The 14184-nt window shown below is 30.3% G+C and overlaps 2 protein-coding genes and 1 long non-coding RNA gene across 3 annotated transcripts; 2 read left to right on the top strand and 1 right to left on the bottom strand.

The window, feature by feature from the left end:
- Nucleotides 1–7419: 7419 nt before the first annotated feature.
- Nucleotides 7420–10961, top strand: LOC8286750 (protein MICRORCHIDIA 4). The gene is given in 15 exon segments (XM_048376964.1): nucleotides 7420–7612; nucleotides 7695–7779; nucleotides 7908–7983; nucleotides 8093–8221; nucleotides 8322–8420; nucleotides 8518–8619; nucleotides 8840–9040; nucleotides 9042–9203; nucleotides 9380–9431; nucleotides 9504–9615; nucleotides 9732–10050; nucleotides 10168–10256; nucleotides 10328–10415; nucleotides 10521–10664; nucleotides 10772–10961. Coding segments are annotated over 15 exon segments (1941 nt in total). The 3' UTR covers nucleotides 10862–10961.
- Nucleotides 10962–11499: 538 nt separating this feature from the next.
- LOC8286749 (leucine-rich repeat extensin-like protein 6) lies at nucleotides 11500–13293 on the bottom strand. Its single transcript, XM_002514821.4, has 2 exons — nucleotides 13076–13293; nucleotides 11500–12939 (listed from the first exon to the last, which is right to left on the bottom strand). Exons 1-2 carry the CDS (start codon nucleotides 13254–13256, stop codon nucleotides 12083–12085), a joined length of 1038 nt encoding a protein of 345 aa, XP_002514867.2. The 5' UTR covers nucleotides 13257–13293; the 3' UTR covers nucleotides 11500–12082.
- LOC125370726 lies at nucleotides 12477–14152 on the top strand. Its single transcript, XR_007216809.1, has 2 exons — nucleotides 12477–12617; nucleotides 12738–14152. It is a non-coding gene; the product is annotated as an uncharacterized LOC125370726 (long non-coding RNA).
- The last annotated feature ends 32 nt before the right edge of the window (nucleotides 14153–14184 follow it).

Here is a 14184-nt window from a genome sequence, read left to right on the forward strand (position 1 = left end):
AATTGTGGCAAACGACAAATCAACGGGTGTTAAATATATATATATATAGAGAGGCTGGACTAATTGTACAACTAAGTAATAATTATCTAGTGCATTATTTTGGCACCATCAAAAGGCCACCAGTAGAATATTATGATTATAGAAGAATAATTTAAAACCCAATACATGCATGTGTAGAAATATTACTGGCAATGGGGGAAAAGGCAAGATCCTGCTTGCTGCCTTCCTACTAACTTTAGCAGCCAAAACAGAAACCAATTTAATTTTCTAAATTGTGCAGCTATCTTCTTCTTCTTCTTCTTCCTTTCTTTTTCTCTTCACTATTATTACTTTAAAAAAATTTCAAGGAAATAAAGAAAAAAAAACTATTTGTGAAAGATTAAAGCCAAGATCCAAAAGGGCCAAAAACACATAAACTCAGCCAATTACAAGCTCCTGGAAGAAGTCTTTTTCCTTGAATTTTTATGTTCTTTAATTGGTTTTTTTTCAATTTCATTCCTAATAGCAAGTGGATTTTGTTTTTTGTTTTTTCTAATTAATTTTATTGCTTTGGAAAAGAGAGGATCACTAATTTTTTTGAAGTGATGTTTGTGCCTTGAAGAAATTATTGTACGATTTTGGCAAATCAGATTTAGCTTACAATGAAACCACCTTTAACAGTGCAACTGTTTCATTTTTCTTTTCTTCAAGATTTCTCTTTTTGCAGGGTAGATACTATATATTAATAGATTAAGACATAAATTATAATTAAAAAAGAAAAATAAATAATCCATCAAATTAATTAAAAAATTAGAAGAAAAAAAAAACATTACCATAAAACATCTTATTACAAGTGAAAACTTAACAAAGATTAAACAACAAGTTACCCATAATTGATGTGAAATTCCTCAAAATTATTTATAGCAAAATAATCAATAAAATACTTTATTATTTTGATAATTAATTAGAAATTTCATAAAATAAAATCTCTTCTTCAATCCCACTAATAAAAGAAGATCCAAAGTTGAAATCAATGAATTTACAGAGATATAATTTGGTTTGACCCAAATACTATGATGATCAATAATGTAGACCTACACTCTTCATACATTTTGCCACAGCAACAAAAGATGTGGCCACAGTTTTCACTTTGATAGCTTCTCTTATCTTAATCTTCAACAAGGATATGCATAAAGAACATATGGAGCTTAGAATATGACATAAAAGTATTTGGAGGGGACAATCTCAATTATTGGTCCTCCATATCAATTATGCTATACTATACTATACTATATAATGAAAAGCCTGTACAAAAATATGTACATTTATCATGCATTAAAATTTAGTATATAGAGTAGTTTAACGATAAAATATTATTTTAATAATTTTAACGTATTTATATATTAAAAATATTTATATATTTTTAATGACGTGTCATATGCCAACCTCAGCAACCTAATACCGTGTAATATGCCAAGTGTAGGCTTGTCATTGTTGAAGAAAATTTCATGGCCGGTGGAGTGGAAGTTCTAAACTGATGCCTGTTATTTTATTGCATTTTATTTTCCTCTTGCCATGGAGAATTTTTTTTTTTTATTAGTATTTATTTTTGGGTTTTATACTGATGATAGCAATTATAATTAATTTAATAATTCTAAGTATTATTTAAAATGCAGTGTAAGTATATGGGAATCTCAGGTATAAATACATTTTTCACTTACTATAACTCTAGAAATAGACACATAAATTAACATTTTATAATGTGTTATTGAATGTCAGCAACTAATACATAACCACAATTAAATTTGGTGATAACTCAATCTAATATAAATAAATAAACTTGTTCAAATTAATATGTAAGAGAGGCATGTTTGTTGTTTTGTTTTGACTGTGTCAACAATACTTTGAGAGAGGAAAGACTCAATTGATTGGGTTCCGTCACCTAATGACACGAATCATATAAAATATAAAAAAATTAATCTCAAATGAATCCTCTAAGGACATAATTATCCGATTCTAATCTAATGGTTAGATATTTTTAAAGTGTTGATATATGATATCATCATAAATAATAATGAGACTATTTTTCTAATTTATTAAAAAATAACCCTTCTTCTCTTACTACAATAGATAAATAATAGTTGAGATTTTTATTAGATAAACTAATGAAATGGTATCATTTGGATAAAATATTTTAGTTGAGGAGTTTTATAAAATGTATGGATTTATTTTTTGACAAGTATAAAAATTATTTAAATTTGTAAATTTTAGAAAAGGTTATTTTTTATTTTCACCTAGAATGTAGAAAAGTCTAAAATCCACAATTTTTAAAAAAATGATGGATATTTTTCTATTCTAATTTTTTCTCTTATAAATTTATCTTATTTCAGAATTTTTTTTAACTTTAAATAAAAATTTACTAGTTTTATTTTAATCCACATGATAGAATTCTTAAATACATAAATTCCAAAATTTCTCAAGCCAAATTTTATCTAAAGTTTTTTATAAACACACACAAAAGGAAAAATAAACAAATAAAAACATGAATCTAAAATTTTTTTCCATCTTCATCTTCATCTTCGTAAGTTGCCTTCATGTTCTTTAGGTACCAACAATCAGATTTTGGCCAAGTATTAAATGTCTGAATATTGATAATTTGATTAATTTAATATTTTAATTTTTAATTCAATTTGATAGATATCTTAACCAATTTTAGATGTGACGACACGACTCAACAAACCATTCATTAAACTCATGTCTAGAGAGGTGTAGGGTAGGATCGAAGAGCTTAGTGTGAAACGCTCGGGAAAAGAGTAGAGAATGGGTTGTGCGCCCTCCAGCCCCATCCTACTCAAAAGAATGAAGAGCAAAAAAAAAAAAAAAAAGTATTGTTGATTATATTAAAACTAGAGAGAAATTAAAAATTTGATTTATCATGGGCATGAATTTTATTGCTAAGATAATAATCTTTATACGCAATGCTGACATGAATAATTTTTATTATTTGTGATATTTTAATATTTTTTAATATATAGTTTCATCCAACACTTTTACCATGTATTATACATAGATGTTTTAATATTATTATAAAATAAAATTTAAATATTTATTAGAATAAATTAAAAATTAAAAGAATCTAAGAGATTATAAAAATAAAATCTAAGTGTTTATTATATTAAATAAAAACTAAAATGTTAAAATAACTGTACGTTCAAAATTCAAATATTATGATATCAACTTTTTTTATTAAAAAATTGTATAAGTGAAACTTGTACTACAAATTTTTAAAGTGAGCCTTAGAGTTAAAATAATAATAATAATAGTTTGAAGTATTGCCAACTTGGCACACGTGGAGATGAAGGTAAGAATTTGGTTTTTCACAAATTGCTATTTCTGGTTTAAAAGAATTACATTATAAAAATAGTACATTTTAGAAATTAATTAAGAAATGGATAGATGTTAAGACAAACCTGAATTGATTCTTGGTGCTCTTATATTTCAGATGTGGCGCGTAACACCCCATTTACATCCATTTCCAGATTGTCCGATGATTTTGTTCGTATCAATTAATGTTTCAGAAGCTTAATAAAAATTAAAATTTAAAATATATAAAATAATTTCAGATATGTATCAATAATTTCTAACTCTGACCCCTCCCACTTTTAGCATTCAATGAAGGCTTCTTACAAACTAATTACTTTTGAAATAAAAAAAAACAAATAATAATATTTCAAGAAAAAAGTGTGACAATTTTAATGTCCATATCAATTTGGCAATTATATATATAAAAAAAAAAAGAGTTAAGATAAAAAGACAACTGGACATCAATGGTTTTCCAAATCAATTACAATCACAACTACAGTAGCGCATTTTTTAATACCTCCTTCAGTTTGAGTTATTGTTAAATCCTTCCTCTATCTCAAATAATTTTTTTTTAATTATTTTTCATTTTAATATTAGAATATATATAATAAATTTTATGTTATTTATAAAAATAATTTAATCTGATTTAGCTAGTTTTTTTATTAATATATTAAACATTTTTTAATCTAAATAAAGTATTTATAAGAATAATTTAATCTAATTTTCTTGGATTCCCCACTATTAGAAATCCACATCCAACTAGAATTTAAAAATAACTCTATAATAAGAAGCTATATACAATATAGAAAATAATCCCTTATTATCTGGAGAAATATTTCTCCTTTTTAAAGTAGGAAATTACTATTCTATTAGGATTTTTGGTCATATCTCAATCATTTTATTTTAAAAATGTTAAACTTATATAAAAATTAAAATGAATTAAGGTTATACTAATTAAATATAAAACAGATAATAATCTCAGATTAAGAATTTATTTAATATATAAACTTTGATACTCTTTTATTATATTCTTATATACTTTGAAAAGTACAATTCATCTTGAATTTACTGGTAGATGATTAATGATGTATTTAAATTAATATTCGTAAATGTACGAACTGAATGATAGGTTAGATAATTTCATTACGAAATCGATCTCACTAGTAATTATAGAACATATATTATAAAAACCAACTATCACACAAAATACTGAAAATAAATATATACTCTAAGCCAATGTTTTGAAAATGATATTAAATTTAATAAAAAAATTAAATAATCATAAAATAAATATGCAACTACAATAATTAATATGAACTATATGATAAAATAGTATTTAGTCTAGTTTATACTTAGTAATCCCTTTATTTTCCTTAAGTCCAAATCTAACAAATGAGATGATGATGTATTTTTTTTCCTAAGTCACTCAAACTAATGATGCAACTTAAGTTTCTTATACCAACATATATTAAAGTAAACATGATATTTCTAATACTTTTAACCTAAAGATTTTCATAACAAATATTACTATTAAATTGATATGATAGTCAGCCAATAATAATAGATGAAGCTAATGCATATATGAAGGTAAAAAAAGCATTCATTAAACTAAAAATATATAAAGTTCGTACATAAGTAGAAAACCAAACTAAACACTTATAAAACTTAGCCTGACATATTTAACCCAATAATCATTGTAATTAAATAGAAGACATAAGATATATAAAATAAAAAAACTAAAACTCTCTCAAAATCTAAAGGCCCTTCAAGGAATAAAGAAGATTGATCATCTCTTTCTACGTCTATAAAAGATTTATTTGATTCTTGAAAGAATGATGCAACAAAACTAGCTAAATCTAGAATGTGATGAATTATAGAGATTTCTGCAGAGAATAGTAAAAAAATTTCTCCCCCTCAGAATCGTAACAGCAGAACTCTTTTGTTTTAATTAATTTCTACTTTTTATAGAGATGCATTTGTTAGAGTTCTTTTCTCAGCACATAACTAGTATAATTATCTCTTACTGTCCTAAAAAAAATAAACAACTTAAAAAATAATTATCCACTAATTATATCATAATTACTTAAATCCCCCTTCTTGGGACTTAATGAATTCGGCTAGACCCAAGCTATTTATAGCTCACGTGTCTGATTTTCGAGCCTTTTACAGCCGGAGTCTAATTAAAGCCCATTAGTGCATTTTTAGCTCAAATTCTTCTCTTCGGTGATTATTTCTTGAATTTAGACAAGAAAACTAAAATGAAGTAAAAACATAGATTTTCACCATATTATATATAGAAATATATCATTAATACTCTAAAATACCTTTAAATATCTATATATAATTTGGACCAATCAATAAATTGCCAATTATGACTGATTCTAGTATTTAATAAAACTATTATCAGCTAGTCCTAATATTAAAATATACATCAATTATATTTTTGATATCAATGTATTTATTATCATTTCATAATAATAATAATAATAATAATAATAATAATAATAAATCTTGTTTATATATAAATGTATAGAATATTTATTTTTTAGTTATAATTAAAAAAATTAAAAGAAGTCTTAGATTGTAATTTGAAAAAGCTAATTACGCTAAAGTAGTTAGTTAGATTAACATTTAATTTTATATTTTGTAAATTATATTATTAGTTATAATTCTACATAAGGATAATTTAAGCCAAATATTATAAGACAAGTAGCTGTGAAGTCGGAATTATATCAAATATCAATTACTTTTGTTTTTTGAGCAGAATTATTTTTAAAATTTTAATTAAATACTTTTAGATAGTTGTTAAAGACTAAATAACCATCACTTACTCTCAGACAGTTTTGTTAATTACAACTAATTATGCTTCTAATTACGTAAAATTTATTTACTCTTTATTGAATATAAATATTTCGACTCCCAGCCACATATTTTTTTTAAATAATCTTTTCTCTTATTTTCTTAAGGAAAAGGGAAAAAGTTTTTTTTAATTTTATTTTACCGAATTTAATTTGGATTAACCGCCTCTATATAAACAAGCGACATTAGGGAGAACGTTGCGCCACAACTTCTTCACCAGCGAAAGACGAAAACCTTTTTTGTTTCTTCCTTTTCTCCTTTAAATATTTTCCTCGCTTCCCAAATAGAATTTCCAATGGACAACTCCTCGGTAACAGTGAAGCAAGAAAGTCCTGAACCAATCGTCAACTCATCATCATCATCATCAAAACATAGTTTTAGCGGTACTACTGGTACTGGCTCAAACGATTTTGGTATCAGTTCAGATATCAATGAGAACAATAAGCGAAACAGGAACACTAGTGGTAGTTGTTTTGATTCCTTGAAAATACCTAAAGTTGAGAATTTCTCTGCAATGCCTGCTGATTCTCTTGGTTCTCTTCAAGATAATAATGCGAGAACGCCTTCTTCTACGTTTGATCAAGAAGTGCAGTCACCGTTACCTTTAACGGCTGTTTACAATAATCAAGAAATTTATAGTAGTCGTAATAATAATAAGGCTGCTACTGCTTTACGTTGTTGTAAGCAGTTTTGGAAAGCAGGAGATTACGAGGAAGTTACTGCACATGATCATACTCATTCTGCCGGTTAGTTTTGCATAATTCTACTTTTCTTAAAAGAAAAAATTATTATGAGTTTTTATTTTATTCAAATTTTATATACAAGCTAAGTGCATTTTTTTGATTGTTAAATATTGACTATGGATATTTGTTATTTAGTTGGCATGGACCATGTAAGGATGCATCCGAAGTTTCTTCATTCGAATGCAACAAGTCATAAATGGGCACTGGGGGCTTTTGCAGAGCTGCTGGATAATTCTTTAGATGAGGTACTTAATTATCGCTGTTTTAATTTGTACTTTCACTTACTGTTATTCTTTTTTATCCTAACAATTCTGTTGTTTATTAGTATAATAATGGAGCAACCTATGTGAATGTTGATATCTTGAGAAACCAGAAAGATGGTAGCGTGATGCTGCTAGTGGAAGGTACGTAAATATATGTGCTGGCAGGAGAAGAACTCCTGTCTAATTCAATAAGAATCGACACACATGCACTGATGGATGAATTTCCATTATCCAGGCCATTTTCATTTAGGTTAGATTACTGTTATAATTGCATTATATTCATTCATTGTAATCAAGCTTTTGCGAATGCAGATAATGGCGGTGGAATGGATCCGCATAAAATGCGTGGGTGTATGTCTTTTGGGTATTCTGATAAAAGCAGGGAGGCTGACTCTATAGGCGAATGTGAGCTGTCTGCCAGTACACAACATTACAGAATATATTATTATCCTTCGTTTCTAAATTTTTGATATGATTATGATTTCAGATGGAAACGGGTTTAAGACAAGTACCATGAGGGTCGGGGCAGATGTGATTGTCTTTTCCCGCAGCAAAGGGAAAGATAATATGAGGTTGGTCTCTTTATATTTTAAAGAAAAAAATTGGTTTTGGTTAATTAATTCCATTTATATATGTTAATGTTCTTGTCCATGGCTTGTGCTAAACGACTTACTAATCATAAAAATTGCATTTCTTTTAGCCCTACACAAAGTATTGGATTGCTGTCCTACACATTTTTGAGAGCAACAGGAAAGGAAGATATTGTGGTTCCCATGGTAAAGATAAAAAAATCTGAAATTTTTTTATTTAATAAATTGCATTATTTTCTTTGATAACTCTCATTATTTCTTTTTCTCTTTTTGGATTTTTTTTTTTTCAAAAAAGATTGATCTTGAGAAGAGAGGGCAAGGTTGGGACAAGAAGATTAGATCCTCTTTGAATGATTGGAATGCCAATTTAGATATCATATTGCAATGGTCACCATTTGCAAGTGAAGAAGATCTTAATCAGCAGGTAAGGAAAGTACTATAGCATTATCTTGCATGCTTTGTTTAGTGATTTTCCCTGTTTTGTTAAATAGTTTCTCTCTTGGTATTACTTTGTTGTTCTGTAGTTCAATTCCCTGGAAGATCATGGAACACGAGTCATAATTTATAATCTTTGGGAGGATGAGGAGGGAACAATGGAACTTGATTTTGATGCTGATCCACATGTATGGCTTAAGCATGCTTTTCTTTTTTCACCTCTTAAATTCATAGTATACTATGATCTCTAACGGAATGTATTATTTGTGGCATTTGGGATGACAGGACATACAAATAAGAGGAGTGAATCGAGATGAGAAGAGTATACAAATGGCAGAAACATATCCCAATTGCAAGCATTTCTTGACCTACAAACATTCATTAAGAGTAATGTTCAAATATTTCTTGATTTAACTTTTATCATTTTTCATATGTGCAAATGCATACTCTACAGTCTTGCATTATGCATTCTATTGGTTTAGCATCGCTGAGGATATAAATACTGACAATTTGCACAAGTACCAGAAAATGTAAATGTGCATGTTAAAATGTTGTACCCTGAAACTGCTTTCTAATTACAGTTTTGGTTTATTTTCGTTATTGCTAGAGTTATGCAGCAATTCTCTATCTGAAACTTCCAATTGGCTTCAAAATTGTCTTACGTGGAAAGGATGTTGAACATCATGACATAAGTGATGACATGATGCTAGCAGAGGATATAACATACAGACCTCAATCAGGGAATAATCTGAATGTAATTCCAACCAAACCTAACATGCTGTCTTGTTCGTTTATTCTGTTGTTAATTCCCTCTTCTGCTGCCTCAGGTCAACACTGATTTTAATTTGCTGTGCTGATCTCTCTTTCCACTTCAGGTGGTTGCAAAAGGCAAGATTGGCTTTGTGAAAGATGCTCATCACCACATTGATATTCAGGGATTTTGTATCTATCATAGGAATCGACTCATTAAGGTTAGTTCCTGATATATGCTTTAAAACATAGGAAATATCGTTTCTGAATGATTAACCTGTAGTTGTTTCTCCATATTCTGTTTTCCCATTCTGAAATTTGTCTATAATATTCAAACAAAATGGTGCACATTGAAGGACTAGTATCATTATTGTGCTTATGAATTTTGGTTTTTCAGGCTTACTGTAGACTATGGAATGCTGCTGGAAGTGATGGTCGTGGGGTGATAGGTACTTTCAAAGATTCATTCTGCATTCCACATTGAAGCATATATATCATTTACTTATTTATTCTTCCTGCAGGCGTGTTAGAAGCAAATTTTGTTAAACCAGCTCATGATAAACAAGGTTTTGAGCGTACAGATGTGCTGCAAAGACTAGAGCTTAGACTGATTGATATACAGAAGAGATATTGGTTCGTTCTTCTCACTTTTTTTTTTTTTGGAAATCTAATTTCTTTCTTCTGAAGATGCAGAGTTTTCCAGATTACTTTTCATAATCATTTGTCCATTTTACTATCTCTTTCAATAGGAGTAGAAATTGCCATGAGATTGGTTATGCTCCAAGGTGCAATGTAAGGAGCCGCACTTCTTCAAGCACAAAACGCTCAAATACTAAAGGACAGTGCTCTACTAGTGCTGCTAATAAACTGCCAGCGGTTGCAATTAGTCTAAACCAACCAAGTTCTACCACTGGTGATCAAAGATGTGCACCAACTAATGCAGTTAATCTGGCCGGACAAGGCTCTGCAAATACTAGTAGGACACCCTTTTCTTCTGCACAAGGCCGTCGCGATTGGACTGCAAGCATAAGAAGTCAGCAGATATCCACAGATTCGCATTCTACCCAGGTAAAGTTCTACTTATGAATCTTCTCATTACGATTATCATTCTTGCTGTAAAAAACTCATTGGTTTCATTAATACTCTCTAAATATATATCTTTTCTTGAACTCTCCCATTAAGCAGCAAGCTTACATCAGTCAAGGACATACTAATATCGATACAGAGAGAATAAATACCATGAAAGCAAAGGAGGGTCCTGAATCAAGTGAGAGGTATGCTTAATGAGCATTATGATAGAGATCATGCTAGATAAGGATTTAACATAATCCTTATTCTCTTGCAGGTTGAATGGACGAACAGCAAACATGATGGATGTTTGTATCAAGTCTTTACAATCGGAAAGGGACAATCGGCGAAAACTTGCAAGTCAGGTATGTAATTACTCTCAGTTTCAAAATTAACATTACCCATTACGATTAATACTAATCCTTTATATTGATTTACCTGTTCTTTGTTTTTTTTCTTTTAATTAATAGCTTGAGGAGAAAACCAATGAGCTTGAAGCTGAAAAAGAGAAATTAAACGAGTTGGATCAAATAAATTATCTTCTGATTAATGCACTACAGGAAGAAAGGAATGCATTTGCTCAAGAGAAGAAGGTGTTGGCAGACAAATTAGAGGTAAGAACAAATTTAATTGACCATGCAAACATTTTCATCTTTGGTCCAAAATACCCTTATGGAACTAACTATCCATTGTCTATACCTGAGTTTGGATTGTTGTGCAGGATGCTTTGAAGGAAATTGATGAGCTGAAAGAGAGGGTGAGGCAACCAGAAGATAGCAAATTAAAGAGCTGTAAAACTGAGCAGCAGTGATTTCCAATCTCCAATATTTTTCTTTAGCCTTTTTTTTTGGGTCCCCAATTGGGGAAAAGGTATAATTTTGTAGGGAAAGTAATTAATATTTTATATTACATGAGCGTGAGATTAACAGCTAAAAGTTTCATTTCATGCAAATGTTTGTACAAAAGTATATCCAATTTAGTATTATATTGCGCGCTCCATGTTACAGAGCTATGGTCAAATTGGCTTTTGCATGCTCATGTCTTCTTCTTTTTTTTTTTTTTTTGTGGAGGACTAAATGTATAATTTTAATCAGGCCAAATAAATATTCTAATCCCATTAGCTCCCCGTAATTAATTATTAATTATGAATGATTAATGGTAATAAATAATTTAATTAATATATCTAATTCATAATTGATATCATATATCAATGTAAAAATGGTTTTACTGATATGTTAAAATAAGTCTAAAGAGAATTCCTTCCAAAACTGAACTCATTCGAAAGAATACAGTAATCGAAATAAATCTAATTCCCTCTTTTTTTGTCACATCTAAACATTCATCCCTTTAACCTTTATCTTTCGTTTATTTTTATTTTTTCTTTCCCTTGCACAATTAATTCACCACACAAATCACTAATCAACCTTATTTAAATAAAGAATTTAGAAATGGTAAGATCAGGTTGTCTCCTTTCTAAAATTTCTCTTGCTGCTACAAACTAAAAGCAACCCAAAAAGCCCATTTCATTTTCTTTCACTTCAATCCCCACAACTGAACATGAACATACCCAACAAACCCAAACCTTATCTACTGTGACAACAACAATATCAACAAAGACAATAACTCTATGTACAATAAGCTCCAAATTCTACTTCAACAAGGCTTTAATAAACCCACTTATAGGCCTCTACCAGATCACTTCCTATCTTAAAATCATCATTCTCTTTGCCATCTGATCTTTGCTCTTACTTCTCTGCATGCCCAATTGCATTACTACCATCAGTTGAGTCACAAGGGGATTCCCACTTTCAAGATTGATGTGTCTGCATATATTGCTTGCATTCTGGTGGTAATTACATATTTAATTTTTGTTGTTAAGACAAAAGTTAAATGATAGTTGTAATGATCTTATCAGAAGAAATAAATTATGTTCCTATACTCATTTGTTTTTATCATACATATAAAAGCTCATGTAATTTATAAATAATGACATATTAAACACACCAATTTTGAAATAACTTGAGCAAACCTATTATGGGTTTTGATTCTGAGGGCTATTGGGTGGAGATGGAGGGAGGTACGGTATCCAGGTTCTTGGATCTCTTAGATTAAATGCAGGTGGAGGAGGAGGTGATGATAATGAAGGAATATGAGGTATCCAAGTCCTTGGATCACCTAGATTAAAAGCTGGTGGAGGTGGAGGTGGAGGAGGTAATGATAATGAAGGAATATGAGGTATCCAAGTTCTTGGATCACCTAGATTAAAAGCTGGCGGAGGCGGTGGCTGAAAGAAAGATGGTGTTGGTGGAAGAGGTGGGAATGGGAAAGGCAAAGAAGGTGGTGATGAGTATGGAAATGGAAAGGGAGGAAATGGGAAAGATGGAAGTGGTGGTAATGGAGGAAAAGGTAGTGATGAGTATGGTGGTAAAGGAGGGAAAGGTAATGGAGGCAGTGGAGGAAATTGGGGCAGAGGATATGGCCAAGGGAAAGGTGGGAAGTAAGGGAGAAAGCATTTTGAGGAATTGAAGGAACTTAGCAACTCTTCTTCATTGTGATTTCCACACAAGGTAGCATTTGTTTTAGCTGGCTTGTAACTCAATGCATTCAAGCTGTAAATACAGTGATTATCTTGCTTGGATTTGATTGATATTTGATCAGTTGTTGTCTTTGATCCAAGAACATTACAGGCTGGAGTTGAGCTGCTTATCAAACTTGCTTGGCAAACAGATTCAATTGCTGAACCATCTACACAATCAACCCCATCAACATGTGGTACTTCTAGCTTGTATGTTCCATATCTATCTGTCGTCCTGTTAACGGAGATGTTTATTTGCTCTGCTGTTTTTGGTGCATTGGCTTTGAATGTGCATTGTATTTGAACATCCACACCTGAAATCAATAGCCATTTACAAGTTAAAGATATTAAAAAAGAATAAACACTTATACACAACAATTCAACCCTTATTGCTCCCTTCTTTGTTAATAAAACAGAATGAAGAGATATTGCAAATGAGTTGTTCTTTACCTGGCAAGAAGTAGCTGTGTCTAGAGAAACTGTTGGTTGAACAAGTATCACAGTAAACAACACCAACAACACTAATGCTAGATGATATGTGATTTGCATGTTTAGCTAGGAGGGAAAATGGATGAGCAAGAAAAGTTGCAAGAAGAAAAAGAAAAATGATTGGAGCCATGGCAGCAAACATAGGAGAAGTAGAAAGAAGCTTCTATAAAAGCATCATCTACACTATAGTTATGGCTAGTAGTCTATTACAAAATGCATATCAAAGCTAGATTTTATTATTCTAATAATTCTTGAAATATGCAAATAATGAACCCGTGAGTAGTTGGTGTTAGGACCAACTGTAATCAGAGTGCAGGAAAAAAAATTCTTTATCAATTCACTACAAACAAAGACATGTGAAGAACCCTTTTGGATGGTTGTGAAGAGCAAATAGCTTGAAAACTCTGTAGTAGATTGACAGATAGTGGGGAATTGGGGATATCAGGCTCTACAGTTTTCTTATTTTTAAGGTCCACGAAATGAAAATGACAACTTTGCTCCAAGGGAAAGATTGAATTTTTTTTCTTTCTTTGGCTGCCTTTTTGGCTTGCTTTATGACTCACCATTGTCATTATTGTCTCTTGTTCCTTTTGCGTATATATGGCTACAAATTCATGGCAACTAAATGACAGTCACAAGGCTATTTCTTTTTCCCTTTATCATGCGCTCTTCCTTTAACCAACATATTTTGTTCTTTTTACATCCTGCAGTCAAAACCCAACTTTTGTTGTAAATTTACTTGGCATATGTTAATAATTGGGAAGTTTCAGGAATTGTGAGACAGGGGTAGACTTGGAGAGAAAGAGGTCCTCTTGTGGTGTTAGAAACACTTGTACTTTGTGTACCACTTGAGCAATTAGGAACATGTATCTTTTTTGTACCCGAAGAAGTTCTGGACTAGTTGCTACTTCAAGATGAAAATTACAATCAAAAGCACCATGTGAAGGATAATTTTCTGCAGTATATGTAGAATTTATGTCGCACATTGTGAGTGATGTTAATAAGGATCTATCATCTGAAAGGGGACCCATTTAGATATGTTAAAGATATTCTGCTACTAACATCCAAAT

This window comes from Ricinus communis, chromosome 7 (genome assembly GCF_019578655.1).
Source record: "Ricinus communis isolate WT05 ecotype wild-type chromosome 7, ASM1957865v1, whole genome shotgun sequence".
Taxonomy (NCBI): domain Eukaryota; kingdom Viridiplantae; phylum Streptophyta; class Magnoliopsida; order Malpighiales; family Euphorbiaceae; genus Ricinus; species Ricinus communis.